Consider the following 17,376-nt stretch of genomic DNA (forward strand, 5'->3'; position numbering starts at 1 on the left):
AGACTTGAAATACATTAACGTTTGACAAAGCAATGTCCCTACCCTGAAATGTGTGTATGAATTCTAAAAATGCAATAATTGACCTATGGATGATGTGTTGTATTTTAAAGTTAATATGCAAATAAGGCTATTCAAAGGTCAAGATAGTCTGCAAATGCCAAACATTTTGTAAACAAAGGATCTGATATGAAAGGCAATTCATATTTACCTTATTTTCACCATGAACCTGCAATAAATAATAAATAAACACTGATACCTTTATGGATTGTGATAACTGAGTATTGTGACGACAGAGTATAAGAGGTAGGATCTCTACCTTTCAGGAATATTTTAGTGATTATTCCTGCATGGCAGAGGATTGGATAAGAGGACCCTTGTGATATCTTTTAACTGTGTGTGTGTGTGTGTGTGTGTGTGTATGTGTGTGTGTGTGTGTAGTGATTCAACATGGTTTAACAAATCTTTAAAATGAGTTCACCCTGCCCCCGACTCTGAAGCTTCCTAATTTTTGGAATATTTTAAGGATTTTATTTTTAAAACGGTATAAATGTAAAACTTGGACATTTGCTTGATGTAAATGGCTTAACCTCTCATAAGAAATATGGACATATATGTCAATTGTAATAACGAAATGTATGGTGTCACAACATATCTCATGACAACCTTTCATTTATATTTTTAAAAATATATGATTAGTAATATAATAACATATTTCTAAGATTTTTTACATTTAACAATATGTAAATATGTGCAAGAATAAAAAACAACACTTAAGTAGTTTCCTCTATAGTTGCTGTATTTTGGTCCTTTGTTCCCAGCTGTACGGGGAAAGGACTTGGGAGACACAGGGGCTCCTCCCAGTAGGCCTTCGCAGCTGGGAGAGGCCACCTCCCCGATCCACCTGACCTACAGCAACTAATGATGTCCTGTCATGTGTGCTGCTCTGGTGAGCTGGGTGCTGTCCTAATGAGAATGACTGGCCCACCTCCCTTGAATCGATCTGGCAATCCAAGTAGCTGCCAGACCAATCCAAGGGACGGAAGATTGTTTGTTCCTTTAGGATGGTGCCCAGCTCACCAGGCAATCTTTGTTCCAGCTAGCTGGGGGAGGAGGTCTAGGGAGCACATGTTTTTGTCCCCCTTTGGTCCCCCAACTTTTTTTGTATGAGACATCTACACACTGCAGGTGACACACTAACATGTCAAGACACACAGTTTGGAAAACTCTGACCTGCATAGTTTGAGTCTAGGTTACCTATACGTTTAATGAGTTTTTAGTTATATATGGTATTTTAATTCTATAATGTATTCCATCTGATATAACTCCATTCCTCTTTCTCTTGCATGCTCTAGAGCTGCTTCTAAAGCATCTCCAAAAGGGTTTCCTACAAAACAGGGGGTGGGAGTGGGGTGAGGTTGAATACAAAGGAAATAGTACTGGGAAGGAAAGGTCATTTTTTCCTACATTTACTGGATTCTGCTGTTCAACTAGAAGAAGTTCCCTTTCGGATTTAAGCCTCAGATCCAATATCTACCTTGTATTTAGTTTTTCGATTAAGCTATGAATCTGTGAACTTCCTGAGTTTGCTTTCTGTAAAATATATCTTGAGACAGAAAATAGGTCACAATTAAACTGCAGTTTGAAAATAATATCGAGCTCAGAAAACATCTCTGCCTTTTAACAGGGTGCTTCTGCAATTTGGTTTCTTTTTAGCATTATTATTATTATTATTATTATTATTATTATTATTAAACTTTATTTGTACCCCGCTAGCATCTCCCAAAGGACTCGATGCGGCTTACAAAGGCCAAGGTCTCAATACACAACATAACAATACAAACCTAAAGCAAATTAAAAACAATTAAAACAATATTAAACAACAAAACAACAGGCAATAAACAATACACCAAAACACAATAAAACTGGCCAGGCCAGAGTAAAGGGTACAGAATTAAAAGTGCTGATGTGACAGGCGATATATAAGGATTATAGGGTAAGTGCAGTGTGCAGTGTGCGGCAATCTTAGTTCTAATAAAGTGCTTCTGGGACTTGGTATTGGAGATTTCCTATTCTGGGAAGGCACATCGGAACAGCCAGGCACATCGGAACAGCTTTATCGGTATGTGTTCTGGGAAACTGATGTTTTGTGAATTCCCACATGTGCCAGGAGAGCCGGCAATCCTCCTGCAGCCATTTTTATCAGAACACAAGCTATGCTCCCAAAATTCCAAATGTGCTCCTTGACTCTTATAGCTCCCATCAAGTTGGTGCTCTTTTATCCCATCTCCACTTCTTAAGCATGTGTAGAACATAGGTAAAATACATGTAAGCTGAGACTTGCATCAGATGTTGAAGCTATGATGAGTTTGAATGATGTAACTGCATCTCTTGATGCTACTCCCCAACCCCAAAGTACTTTTTCAAACATGCACTCCCTCCCATCATGGAATTTATAAGACACTGGAGAAAAGGAGATGAGTGATTACATGTGTTGTCCTCTCCTGGTTGTTGGACAGCCTGTAGAGTCCTACATCTTCTTACCAAAGGTGCATTGCTTGCAGGAGAAGCCTGGAAACATCATTGCTCACTACCCCACCCTCAAGCATCCTATAAATGCTTCTTCTGAGGGGAGGCTTCATAATTTCCAAGGTAGGATTTAAGGACACTTTTGGCAAGTGTAATATTGTAAGGACCATATACTTGAATTATGTCATACATCTGACTGGTGACATTGTAGTGACTGAACAAGATGTCAGCAATACAATTTACATATTAATAATGGGAATATAATATTTCAGCTTGGAATAAACTGGCCATACCTCAAATTGGACAATCATAATTGGATGGCATCGAAGCTGAACTTTGAAATGAAACTCAGGGCTATATCAAGAACCAATAATGACAATACAATCTAAACGGTAACAATTGAAACGGACTATAGAATACATGTATTATATCCTGCCTTTTTAACAAAAGGAAAAAAAAACATTGCTACTATAAATCTAATTATGCCAATCAGAGTAGATCTGCCAGATCAACAGAACTTGGTAACTCAGTACTTATGTAGTTGTTATTGACTCAAAGTTGATATTCTAGCTGAGACAAACATTAGATTCAAAACTTTATCTCCAGGAATTGTTATGACATATAGTCATCCTACATGTCCACTCTGAACTAAGCCTTGCTGGAAATACAATCAGACTTACTTCCAGGTAAGTGTTTACAAAATATCATTTTGACTTATTGTAGCTGTGCATTCTAGCTGTGAACATATTGAAAGATGCTATCACCCAGAGGCCATATAATCAAGATTCTTTCCATTTATAATAGGAAATATAAATCATAGATAAAAGATAATCTTGCCACCTTAAAGTTAACACAAAAGGTACACTATCACTGGTTTTCTGTACAAAGAGAATGCCTCACACACGAGGTTAAAATAAATAAGCAGTTGTTTTGCTATAGTCATAGTTGCTGAATGTAAAACCAAGATGTGATATGATAAAAAACCCAGTAAATAGAAAAAAGTGACTCAATTAGATTTTTAATACACATTTGAGGACATTTTCTAAAATGTTTACCAATATATATTGACAATTGTAATGTTTTGTTCTTTTCTTCTCCCCATCCCTAACAGTAGTCACTTATTCAAGTTTTGATCTGGCTGATAATGTTCACAGTACAAAGGCAAGGACAGAAATAATACTTCAGTTCATTCCCTATAAAATATAGTTTGGTACAATTGATATTTTCAAGCTTTCCCTACAATGTTTAAAAATGTTCAACCACGGTACAAGATTCCAGTCACAAGGAAATGAGAACAGTCTCAATTTATGTCAGTTTTGCACTCCACAGAGCAGGCATTTTGATGTAAGAATCATACATGGCCAACTGACAGTGTAGAAATGAACATTCAAGTAGTTTGCTCATATAAGGATTGATGATCTGTTCAATTTGGGGCATTTTAAATGGATTTTTCATGCAGTGTTGGCTAATGCTTATTGCTGAATAATATTAACAGAAGCAACAAAACTCTGGAACAAATGAGAAATGAGAAGACAGAAACAAAAACTAAAGTGTGCATTCAAGAGCTTTCTCCTCTCTGGGAACAATAAAGGGAAAGTGGACACAATGCTATATCAAGCAAAACTGTTTTAAAAATGAAATAACAGCCCTTTATAAGTTTTCATCTCATTTCTCCCACTTCTAAGTGTCCTAAACCTCGGGATGTAGCACATCCCAGTCATTGTATTACATGAAGGTAAGAAGCTCTGTGCACACACTTCTTACAGGGGCAAAAAGACCCCATTTAAGAATTACCCTTCATATTAGTTTGTTGTATTGGGCAAACTGCGGGATTTGCATGAAGAACGAAGGTGAAGGCAAGCATGCATTAAGAGATGACTGATCAAGTAGCTTGGTTTCTTCCACAGTACTTTAAAGCAGCAGTGAGAACAGAGAGTGAACATCTAAAACAGGACTTCTGGGACCAGGAAGAAGTGCTATCTGACTAGAGCTTGCATGGTGAAATAAGAGCTTTGACTTTTTTTATTTTTAAGTTGAATGACTTTACTGACTTGGTGGCTTGGGATGGATTTGGCAATTCAGTTTCATACAGAGATGTAGGACTCAGTTCATCCCTGGTGTAATTCCATCAAACTCAAAGTGATGAAATCCTTTGCATACATTTGATGACAAGTTCACAGAAATGTTTTAAATAGGCTTCAGTGGAACTACATTGGGGAAGAATTTGATCCTTTCTGGGATTTTTCTCCTGCAATTTTAAATGTCTTATAGTTGTATTCTTAATTTGAGGCTGTGCTTTAGAAATAAATGTGTCATATGTATATTAACCTCAGAATTAGGACATTTTCATAGAACAGGAGAGAACACAGAACACCTAACAAAAGAGCAAGAAATGAAAGCTAGCAGCAGCAACTTTTCAATACTGCTTCACACTACTTTGCATACAAAAGTAAATTTAAAGAAAAAATTATGTAAAAGACATAAATATGCACTATGGTTGAAATGCCTTAAAAATGAATGACCCAAATACAGTCACAACACTCTTGTAGAATTATGTATAAGACACAAGGATTTAGGTAGGTTTAGATGGACAGTGGATGTTCATGTGTAAAGATTTTACTATATTAGGGTTTATAAATCCCCATTAAAATGGTGTAGGGTAGTAGTAGTGGCAGGAGCAAGTTACATTAGCTGCCTGCTTCTGACATGAGAAAACTCAAGTGCTGGTGTTTCCCTCAGCATGGATTCAAACATAGTATTTTGCATGTTAGATTCTGTGGTGAATTGCATAGTATTTTGCATGTTAGATTCTGTGGTGAATTGAATCCATAGATTGCAGACTTGGGAATATTGGTTTCTATGTTCTATGCGTTTAAGAACATGGGAATGATTTTTGCTGATTGCTCTCTCCTGTAACATAAAAAAAACCCCTGGGCTGAAGTAATTTCAAAAAAGGGGCGCTGGGGGCCATATGTAGACCACAGAATGCATTTTCTCTACGCATCCTCTATATGATGACCATGGATCATATCACCGCCTATTGCGTCTCTTCAGTAGCATTAAGCTTATGTGAGCATTCAGCCTGCAGTTCTCAAAAATGCCAGCTTTAATTAGGTGTTTCCAAATACAAAACATATGAAGTTTTAACATTTCTGAAATGTCCCCAATTGATGTGAATTACAACAAAGATTATTTCATGGATCCAAATCCATGCTTGCTCAAGTTAAGATGCTTTAAATGAGGTTTATTTAATTGCATCATTGAAATACATGCCAAAGATGCCTTTAATAAATGTGTGTAGGTGGTTAGCACTAAAGGACTTGTGACCTTGTCACATGGCCGCTGGCATTGCTCTGCTTCATTGGTGGACATGGGAAATCCAGCCCTCCATGCCCCATTGCCTGTCTCCAGCTGAGGGTGATCATACAGGGGTGGTGGTGATGGTGGTAGCACAGTGTGTGCGTGGAGTATGTGGCTTTCCCCCATTGAGTCGAACGGAAACACGGGAAGTCTCCCATGTTGCCGTGGCAGCGGTACATGCCAGCTCTGCCCTCCTTCACCCATGAAGCTGTGCTGAAGTCGGATGGGAACCAGCCAGCTCAGTGGGTGGCCAGAGCCAAATTGGCATATGCTGCCAAATTTAGCTCCATGTGAAAAGGTTGTTAGAGGCCCTTATAGTCAATAGGAAAATCTCTAACTATATCCATGACATAGATTTTAATTTAGTATATGTGGTTTTGTTCTACATCAAAGATGATCCTTGTTAGCTCATATGAGTATGCACAGTTATCAGAGTCTTGCTGTAATATAAATTATGTTACAGAAAGATGGAATGCATGAACCTCATGAATAGCCTTTGGGATTGCTTTGCTTACCACCTAATGCTGATTTCTGCAACTATTGGAGAATGTTAGACTTACTGAAAAATCAACAAAATCATTAAACAAAAGCTCAAATGTGACTCTGGATAGATGCTCTTCTTCCCTCCAATGACACCATCCTGAAATGCCTTTGTTTTGGCTATTTTTTATTATTGTTATTTTTTAAAAAATCATTTATTCTTTTCTCACGTGTTTTTAGACTTTTTAACGCCTTCTCTCATTTTCCTTATATCCGATACTGAAATGCCATTTAAATATTTTTAAATATTCCTCCGGCTCAGTATTTTTGCAATGTCATATCCTAATTTTCTGCTTCTTTTTGTCTTTCCCCTCCTGCTTCACCATTCTGTTGTCTTTATGATATGACTGCTCCTCACTTCTCTTCCAACCCATTTTCTGGCCGTTTGCTGTATCTCCCTACGTGTTGCTTCATCTCGTCTGCAAAATGCCACTCATCATTCTGTGCCACTAATGTACCACAGCTTCTAAAATCCATTGTATTGTCATTTCAGACAGATAAGCACTAAACAAAACATTACAGGGCAAAGGAATCACTTACCCTGATTGACAAAAAATCGTAACTTCTGTATCGTTGCCAGATTGCCGCTGACTCTGTATATTCCATCAACATCCAAACCTGAAAAAGAAAAGCATACTTCATATTGGCTTCTGTGACTACTGTACTTAAGATGTCTGTCAAGAGAAAATACAAATGTCCTAACAAACGCAGAGAAATGTGTACTTCAATGAATTTCTTGGTAATAATTCACCAGATAGATTGGAGTCACATGATATTCCAAAAACGAAGTACACATTTCTGTTTTTATTTGAAGGGAGGAGAGAGAGCAATTGTTTCTGAAACAGTAATTAGTTGAGTGTTAGACTAGATGGCACCTATGTCTTTAAACACCTCCCTTTCCATAAGTAAAGGGAAAGGTCTGTGCTTGTGATCATGTGCATAATTTGATGCATGAACAGCAAAGCTAAAGAAACTCTATGCAAAAATACCATTAGATCTAGGGTTTCAAGAATGCATTCAAGAAATCACATGGCAAACACAATAGGCAATGTTGTATGGGCCAGCTATTGGACCAGAGCAGCAAATGGCATATCTACCTACCCAAGTCTATGTTAGACATTAAAGAATATGATCAAATTGTTTTGTTCTTGATGAGAAAGGGTATCTCAACGTGTCAAGAAACCTCCTTTCAAAAAAGGGGCTTGATCTTTTTTTGTATTTTACTCTTTTCTTCCAAAAAAATAATGAAAATGTTTGTTTTGCATAGTTTTTATTAAAAAATCGAATACTGCATAAAATCTTATTTTGTTAAGGAAACTATAAAAAAATCAGAAAATGCAATATAGCTATCACAATTTTGTCCAGAAGTGTAGTTTTTTTTAAAAGTTCCTAAACGTTACAGTGCAATAATTATTCAATGTACATTGCATCTAAAACAAGTCAAATTAATCTTGCATGTAAGGCAGAACATCCAACACGCATCAACCACCTTCCCTGGCAGTAAACATACAATAATTCCAAATAAATAACTAACAATTTGTTCCCTTTCATGACATTCAAAATCTGCTGCCTGTGGTAATCATTTCTGTCCAATGGTAAAACTGGCTCTACTTTGCAGTCACATTCCTTTAACATCAGAGGATGTCACTGGCAAAGCCCTTCTGACAATAGGATTGTGTGGTTTTTCCTTACAGTTCTTTGCAGAGTAAGTTCTTCACACCAAGTGCAACCTTTGGTTCAAAGGGTACATTTGCCCTAATCTTATCCATCTCAATGTTAGCCACAGAACCATAGAATTTAGAGTTAGAAGAGATCAGAGGAGTCATCCAGTCCAATGCCCTGCCATGCAGGAAAAATACAGCCAAAACACTCTAAACAGATGGCCATCCAGCCTCAACTTTGAAAATTCCAGAGAAGGTGAACACACCCCATTGTAGCATAATGCAACGTCAAACAGCTGTTACAGTTAAGAAGTTATTCACAATGTTTAGGTGAAATCTCTTTTCCTGCCATTTGAATCCATTGCTCTGTCTTCAGAGTACAATCTTGTCCCCTCCTAATTTTGACATCTTTCAAATATTTAAGCATAGCTGTCATATACCCCTTTGCACTTCTTTTCACCAAGCTAAACACACGCAGCTTCCTCAGCCATTCCTCATAGTACTTGATTTCCAACATTTGACCATTTCGGTTGCCCTTCTCTGGATATTTATCTTGCCTAGAACTGAACATAGTGTTATTCCAGGTGAGGTCTGAACAAAGCAGAAAAGAGTGGGTCTATCGACCGTATCATCTAGCTCTGGTCATTCATGGAGCCAGCTAGCTCCCATCAAATGATGTTATGCTGGCTCTGTCGGTGCAAAGGGGCAGAATCAGTGTGCTGCTGCTGCCACCCTGGCAACATGGAAGGCTTCCTGTGCTGCTCAATCTATGGGGGGGAAGCTGCACACTCTACCCTTTCCCCATGTGATCACCCTCCTGGCGAGGCAGGCGATGTGAGGTGTGGGGTGCCAGATTCCCCACGTCTTGCTGTGAAGCGAACCACCACTTCATTCTGCTACTAGCCATCTGATGAGATGGCTGGACTTCTCTCGATCTCTACACTATACTCCTTGTCATTTATTCATTCAGTCCCTACTGACTCTTCGTAACCTCATGGACCAGCTCAAGCTAGAGCTCCCTGTCAGCCGTCACCACCCCCAGTTCCTTCAACGTCAAGCCAGTAACTTCAAGGTTAACATCCATCCATCTTGCCCTTGGTCAGTCCCTCTTCCTTTTACCTTCCATTTTCCCCAGCATCATTATCTTCTCCAAGCTTTCCTGTCATCTCATTATGTGATAAAAGTACTTCATCCTATACTCCGGAGCCCCCGGTGGTGCAGTGGGTTAAACCCCTGTGCCGGCAGGACTGAAAACTGACGGGTTGCAGGTTTGAATCCGGGGAGAGGTGGATAAGCTCCCTCTATCAGCTCCAGCTTCTCGTGCGGGGACATGAGAGAAGCCTCCCACAAGGATGATAAAACATCAAATCATCTGGGTGTCCCCTGGGCAACGTCCTTGCAGACGGCCAATTCTCTCACACCAGAAGCTCCTCAGGTCACTCCTGACACGACAAAATCAAAACAAAACCTATACTCCCAGAAGCCTAGAATCACATTGGCTTTTCAGCTGCAACATCACACGATTGATTCATGTTCAGAATGGGGAAGAGGGGGATGAAAAACCCATCAAAACAGATTGAGCCAGATTTTATTGGTTCTGAAGAGGAAGGAGTTAAGTCTGCAATATATAATAAATAAATCTGGGGCAGGGATGTCTTCTGTGTTTCCCCAGCAGAAGCAGTGTCTTCTTGGAAAGTTCTCTTTCCCAGAAGCACTTTCGTGGGGCAGGCATTGAATAGTCTCCGAGCTGAAGTTTTTTCCCGTTTCTCAGCGAATAAAAAGCTTGGTAGTGTCCATGTTCTGATTGGCTTAGAATGGACACAACCAGTGACTACAATTCCCAGAACCCACTCTTACGGTTTGCCTTATTTTTAAAAAATGTTAGTGTTAAAACTTAAAATAATTTTTTAAAAATTAGTAGTTGGGTGAATTGTTTTCAACCTTGGTCTGCAGTTGTAAATGGGTCTAAAACTGATGCAGGTTTCATGCAGATTGGCCTTAAAATGGCAAAGGATTGGGCCTTTAAAGTTTCCTATTGTAGCCAATGGGTCGTATCTTTGTCAAAAGAAAATGGCAAAAACCCTTCTGATTCGAGTAACTTCCTGGTAAACAGAATGAAGGGCCAGCTGACAATGGACCCCAAAACGACATGCCTTTTGGTCAAACTGCACACCTCTATCAGCTATCCTTTCAAAAGTTTGGCATTGTTAATCATTTAAGTGTGGAAAACCATAGTAATCTGAATATTATATTCTGAAACCCAATCTTGAAGACATGGCTGAAGGTAGCCCCAGTTAGCATTTCATTTTTGCATTACACAATGTGGCAGGCAGGGGGAAAAAGTTGAGAATGCCTACACCAGTTACAGTGTACACATGGCACATGCTTTCTGCTTTAAATTGTTTGAAAGTCAAGCCAAACCAAACCAATATAAATTGGTGGATTTGGACATCCTTTTTATGACCGCATTATCCCAGCTGGATTAGAAACTACTTATTTTGGAAATAGGTTTAGGCCCTGTGTGTGAGAGAAAGTGAGGGAGCAAGAAAGAGAGTGTGCATATTTTTTTAAGCGATGTTCTGTCTTTAACATTATTCTGCTCTAAGCTTCTGAACCGTTTTCAAAGAAAACAACTTCAACTTCTAAGAGCACCTTTATCAAGAATGAAAACATCCCTGTTCAACTGTCAGTGTTTCTTCATGGCAGGCTTCAAATACTTAGAGAGGGAAAGGAGATAAAATAAAAAGTATTTCAAAGGTTTTTTTTTTAAAAAAAATTAGAGATGGCTTTAACTTTTAGTAGTAAAAAAACATTCTGGAACCAGACTCATTCACTGCAATAAAAATCTGACTCCTAGTTAGTATATGCTGACAATCTAATGTTTCAAAATGATGTTTGTCATTGAGACATATTGTTGGCTTTCCCCAGAGTATATTAGCGGCCCGCTCCCCTTTTTTAGTTGAAGGGTCTTAGACACAGGACCAGAAGTCATAATCCAAATTGTGTTCAAAATCTCAGTCAAGAAAAAATGCAGCTGTTGCAACTCATTCCCACCATAAATCGTACACACTTTCTGGCTTGTATCTTGGATTGGTTTTATTTAATATATAAAAATATTTCCATAATTTGAGCCATATATAGAAATGTCCTTATTAAATACTGTTGAGTTAGAGCCATGTTTTTCAAGTTGTTTCTACCTAGGCAGACCTTTCCTATTCAGCTTATCTGCCGAGAGGCTTGTACAGAGTTCAAGAATTTCATCCAACATCTTCACCTTGGCAAGCATGGCATCAGCCTCTAGCAAGTGTGACCTGTAGCCAGCAAGCTACATCTGCATGTCATTTTCCTGGCAAATGTGTGGTGATCCCTGCACACTCACCAGCTCCAAGGATGGTCGGAAGCATGGCAGCTGTTTGACTGAGATGAGCAAAGAGAGACCTCAACATTAATTGCTCCAGAGCAGGAAATGTGGGCAGCAATGGCACTTAACCAAGTTCCTTCAGGCACCTCTTTTGCGAAAGGCCAGGAGGAAGGATTTGGATGCTGCTCTACTAGGACTACCTTCAAGCCAGGAAACTCTAGCCAACATGCTTTACATGCAACAGCGTACTTCTTATGAGAGGAAGTGTGAAGTCTTATCCTCCTTTAGCACAAAGTCCAGAAAAGATCTAGACACTCAAACTTCTCCATGTCTTTCATGAATAATTCTCAAGAGGAGTGCACCAAGAGAATAAGATTCAATTTGATGGGCCAAGTCAAAACAAGGGTGAGGGATTGCCTTTGACAGGCCTACCCAGTCAATTTTAACTTTTGAATTTTAACCTGCATTTTATCAGTAAATTTTAAGCTGCATTATACCTGTGATATATATATATATATATATATATATATAAAGGGCTGGGCGGTTTCGATCGTTGATTTCGTAATTCGTTATTAATTCGTTATTTTTTTTTGTATACGAAGCGATATTGAACCATTCAGGAGCAACTAAAAATCGAAACGAATTTTTAAAATTTATTTTGTAATTGTTTCGAAATTGTTTCGTAATTGTTTCGAAATTGTTTCATTATTATTTCGTTATTATTTCCGTATGTCTGGTGCAAGTTTTATGGTTGTTGTTTGTTTTATCAGTGATAAAAAATAAATTATCACACCAACAGTCAACAACAGAGGGAGAGGGAAGCTTCAGAAGTTCCCCCTGTCCCATTTGGAGGTTTTTTTAGCGTATTGCGCAATCGCGTCCACCATTAACGAATCAATTCGTTATTGTTTCGAAATTGTTTCGTAATTTCCGAAATTTCGTAAATATCGAACATTTTTAAAGAAAAATTACAGAATTCTTTTAAAAAACGAAACGCAAAAACCCCCTAAAACGAATCGAGTTTAGAAACAAATTTTTCCGTGGTTGCCCAGCCCTAATATATATATATATATATATATATATATATATATATATATATATATATAATGTGCAACCATGGTTCTAAATGGTTCTAAAGTACTTACAAAACTAAAGTTCTGGTGGTGAAAACTAGGGAGCGCTGGTGCTTTGCTTCTGCAATGTTGCTAAAGTTCTGGTGGTGAAACTTTCAGAACTCTAACACAACTTTCAAAATTTCATTATAAATGGCAATTCCTAATAGATTCTGTTATAAAAATCACCAATAATGAAATAATAATGAAATTTTGAAAGTTTTGTAAGAGTTCTGACATTTTCACCACCAGAACTTTAGCAACACTGTAGAAGCAAAGCACCAGCGTCCCCTAGTTTTCACTGCCAGAACTTTAGTTTTGTAAGTACTTTAGAACCATTTAGAACCATGGTTGCACATGCTATACACACACATACACACACACATGCACTGTATATGCTGTGTATGTGTGTGTGTATGTGTATATATATGCAATGGTGCTTTGTTCTACCTTGCTGCTTTAACTATGTTGTACTCCTCCTCAAGCCACAAGGAGAAGTGGGTAATAAATAAATTATTAATATTTATTTTCAGGGCAGTTCTTGATCTCTATTATAATTCAGCAAGAATTGGTTTGTGCTAGAAATCCTGCAGATAGACAGGATCTGAAAGAGGGTATAAGGTTGTGGACAGACTTTAAGACTTAAATCAATTGTTATGTCCAACTCCAGTTGATCCAATGAAATTCATGTAAGTGCTGATGTACCAAGTTCCATTGATTCAGTAAGGCCCCTTCTACACTGCCATATAATTTGGATCATCAAAGCAGATAATCCACATTATCTGCTTTAAACTGGATTATATGAGTCTCCACTGCCATATAATCCAGTTCAAAGCAGATGATCTGGATTTTATATGGCAGTGTAGAAGGGGTCTATGTCTACTTTAGCTGGGACTATCAACTGAATATAGTCTTTAGTCTTCGTATTCCCTTTAAAAACTGCCATTTACAGTCTTGTTGCTAATAATAATATTTAGATCCTTAGCTTACAGATAAGTTATATACGGTAATATTCTTTGATCCGCACCCCTCTGATTGATGGCAGAATATTTGCTTAGCGACCTACATACAAGAGATAAGGGCAGGAGGAAAGAAAATAGAATTTAAATTTTACGCTTCTCATCAGCATGTATTTTCATTTAAATAAACAAATCAGTGCTGCCTCAATCTTAATCATACTTTTGCCATGTAGTTCTACGTTTGCCAACTGAAGAGTTTTCAGTTAAATCAGAAACACTGCTAGCAACAATGATGTCAGCAAGACCTCCATGGAAGCCTTATCGTGACAAGTTATGAAGCATCCACTTTGAAAATTATTATTGCTTTTTTAAAAAAGTGATATAAAAGTGTTAGAAAATGCCATGGATGTCTTGCCATTCTTGAGGTGTCTCCAGTGTAAATGAACAGTTGTTCTCAATCAATTTGTATTTTGTTCCTTTTATTGTCAAGACTTTTTTTGTTTTGTTTTGTTCTGCAGCCAAACAAAATGACCTCATTGTTTCCCACTCTATTTTCTTTTAAACATTAGCTGGGATGATTGAGATTCAGGAATGTGGGAAAATGGATTCCCAAGCCATGTCTATCCCTTCTAATTCTGAGCTGTAATTTTTGGCTTGGCTTGAATCACAGTCATCACATTTCAGTATGAATCTCACTGTAAAGTGATCTTTCTTAAACATTTCTTTCACTCATCATGGGATCAGAAACAAAGCAATTCTAGTCTTTCAACAAAACCCTTAAAATGTCTTTTCTGTTTTGAACAAAGAAAGAGGAAGAAAAAAAACCCCTTACATTTTCTTTAAAATGTATTGGATCTCTTTTTAAGAAAGCAGTATGACTGCTCTGTTTGTAAACCTTGTCTCTGTAGCTTCTGACCTATGTATGTCAGAAGCTACAGCTATTTTAATCTGTTTTGTTTAAACTTGGAATCCACAGCCAAAACATTAGCTGATTCCAATTATTGTTTTACTGAAGAGAAGTTCAATTGTGAGTAGAAGATACAAATCATATACTTAAAATCCCTTTTGATTTTAGATATGAATATATTACATGTATATATTTATCATATACATACTTTAGTTTACTTGTTAAATCCAAAAGTTTTTCAATGAAGGAGAAATTAATTTCTACTAGGCCTAAATAAGACCAGTACATTCCATTGTGTTGTTTTAACAGGAACCACAGATTCAACTTATGATAGCATTTTACTTTTACTTTTTTTCATGTCAGAAGTGACTTGAGAAACCACAAGTAATTTCTGGTGTGAGAGAATTGGCTGTCTGCAAGGACGTTGCCCAGGGGATGCCCGGATGTTTTTGATGTTTTACCATCCTTGTGGGAGGCTACGTCGTGTCCTCGCATGGGGAGCTGGAGATGACATAGATCTTTTTCTTAGCAGCACAGTTGATGTCTCTCTGCCATGCTTGGAAGGCTTTCCTTTTCTTGTCAATTAGCTGTTGGATCTCGATGTCATTTTCATCAAACCAGTCTTGATGTTTCTTGGCTTGGTATCCAATAGTTTCTTCGCAGGCTTGGATGATGGAGGTCTTCAGTTTGTTCCAATGTTCCTCAACATTTTCGGGGTGTACTGTGGGTAGATGGTTCTTGAGTGCTGTTTGAAGATGGGCTCGTCTGGAGGGCTCCTGAAGGGCTTGGGTGTTCATTTTGCGCCTTGTCTTCCTTCCTTGGAGTCTGCGCTTGGGAGCGATCTTGATAGCCATCGAGGATCAAATTAGCCTGTGGTCAGTCCAGCAGTCGTCAGCACCTGTCATGGCTCTTGTGAGGAGCACGTCACGGCGGTCTCTGGCGCATGTGATTACATAGTCTAAGAGGTGCCAATGCTTTGACCGGGGGTGCTTCCATGATGTCTTGAACTTGTTTTTCTGGCGGAAGAGCGTGTTGGTGATGACAAGGTTGTGCTCCGCACATTTGGTGAGAAGCAGGATGCCATTTGAGTTGCTGTTTCCAACCCCGTCTTTTCCTATGGTCCCTGGCCACAGGTCGAAGTCTCGCCCGACTCTTGCATTGAAGTCCCCCAGGAGGATGATTTTGTCCTCCTTAGGTATCCCCAATAGGACGGTGTCCAGCTGACAGTAGAATTTCTCCTTGATGTCTTCATCAGCATCTAGTGTTGGTGCATAGGCACTTATGATGGTTGCCCGTTGGTTTTTGGCAAGATCGATTCGGAGGGTTGAGAGTCGTTCGTTGATGCCAGTGGGTGCTTCGGACAGATGTTTCATCAGATCATTTCTGATGGCGAAGCCAACTCCGTGCATTCTTTGGTCTTTTTCGGGCAGTCCCTTCCAGAAGAAGGTGTAGCCTCCTTTTTCTTCCTTCAGCTGTCCCTCTCCTGCTCTCCGGGTCTCCTGAAGGGCTGCTATGTCAATGTTGAAGCGTCCCAGCTCCCTTGCAATGATGGCAGTTCTGCGTTCGGGGCAAGATCTATGCCAAGATCTATGCCAGTGCAAAAGCTGAGGTCCAAAGAAGGACAAGAGAGCTCAAGAACATCTGGTGGACAAAGAAGGCCGAAGAAATCCAACACCTGGCAGATACCCATAATGCTCAGGGATTTTTCAAAGCCACAAAGGTCATCTACGGACCAAGAAACCATGGCATACAGCCTCTACGCTCATCAGATGGAACCAAACTCCTGAAGGACCAAAACTCAATTGCACTACGTTGGAAAGAACACTACCAAAGCCTCCTGAACCGCAGCTCCAATGTGGCCGAAGAGGTCCTCTCACAAATCCCACAACAACAAACCAGGGATGAGCTTGCAGCACTGCCCAGTTTGGAAGAAGTCAGCAATGCCATCAGTCAACAGAAGAATAACAAAGCCAGTGGACCAGACGGGATCCCTGCTGAAATCTTTAAAGAGGGAGGACCTGAGCTGACACACCAACTCCACCAGCTCATAGAAAAAGTGTGGGTGACCGAGAAAATCCCAGCAGACTTCAAGGATGCCACCATCATCACCCTCTTCAAAAAAGGGGAAAGAACAGACTGCGGAAACTATCGAGGTATCTCCCTTCTAACCTCTGCTGGGAAAATCCTCGCAAGAATCCTTGCAAACCGCCTTCTGCCCCTCTCAGAAGACACCCTCCCAGAATCCCAGAACGGCTTCCGCCCCTCCAGAGGAACCGTGGACATGATCTTCACTGCAAGACAGCTCCAAGAAAAATGCAGAGAACAAAACCAACCTCTGTACATGGCATTCATCGACCTTGCAAAGGCATTCGACACAGTGAATCGCAGCGCTCTCTGGACCATCCTCCACAAAATCGGGTGCCCAAGCAAATTTGTGAACATCCTGCGGCTCCTCCATGATGACATGATGGCAACAGTCTTGGACAGTAGTGGCTCCCAAAGTGACCCATTTAAAGTGGAATCAGGTGTCAAACAGGGATGTGTTATTGCCCCAGCTCTATTCTCCATCTTCATCGCTATGATACTTCACCTTGTTGATGGGAAGCTTCCCACCGGAGTGGAAATAATCTATCGGACAGATGGCAAGCTATTCAACCTCAGCAGACTGAAAGCCAAAACCAAGGTTACAACAACATCTGTTATAGAACTCCAGTATGCTGATGACAATGTCGTCTGTGCGCATTCAGAAGAAGATCTACAAGCCACTCTAAACACCTTCGCAGAAGCATACGAGAAGCTCGGCCTGTCATTGAACATTGAAAAAACCAAGGTGCTTTTCCAGCAGGCACCAGCCAACCCCTCTCCAATGCCAGTGATACAGCTTAATGGTGTAACATTAGAAAATGTTGATCATTTCCGCTACCTTGGCAGCCACCTCTCCACCAAAGTC

At 39.4% G+C, this 17,376-nt stretch overlaps 1 protein-coding gene across 1 annotated transcript in view; it reads right to left on the reverse strand.

The window, feature by feature from the left end:
- Positions 1-17,376, reverse strand: part of ARHGAP15 (Rho GTPase activating protein 15) — a 493,308-nt gene that overhangs the window by 155,977 nt on the left and 319,955 nt on the right. The window contains exon 11 of the mRNA XM_067472779.1: positions 6,967-7,044. Within this exon, the coding sequence (XP_067328880.1) occupies positions 6,967-7,044 (78 nt within the window). The remainder of the gene's footprint in view (positions 1-6,966; positions 7,045-17,376) is intronic.

The sequence above is a fragment of the Anolis sagrei genome, chromosome 1 (genome assembly GCF_037176765.1).
Source record: "Anolis sagrei isolate rAnoSag1 chromosome 1, rAnoSag1.mat, whole genome shotgun sequence".
Taxonomy (NCBI): domain Eukaryota; kingdom Metazoa; phylum Chordata; class Lepidosauria; order Squamata; family Dactyloidae; genus Anolis; species Anolis sagrei.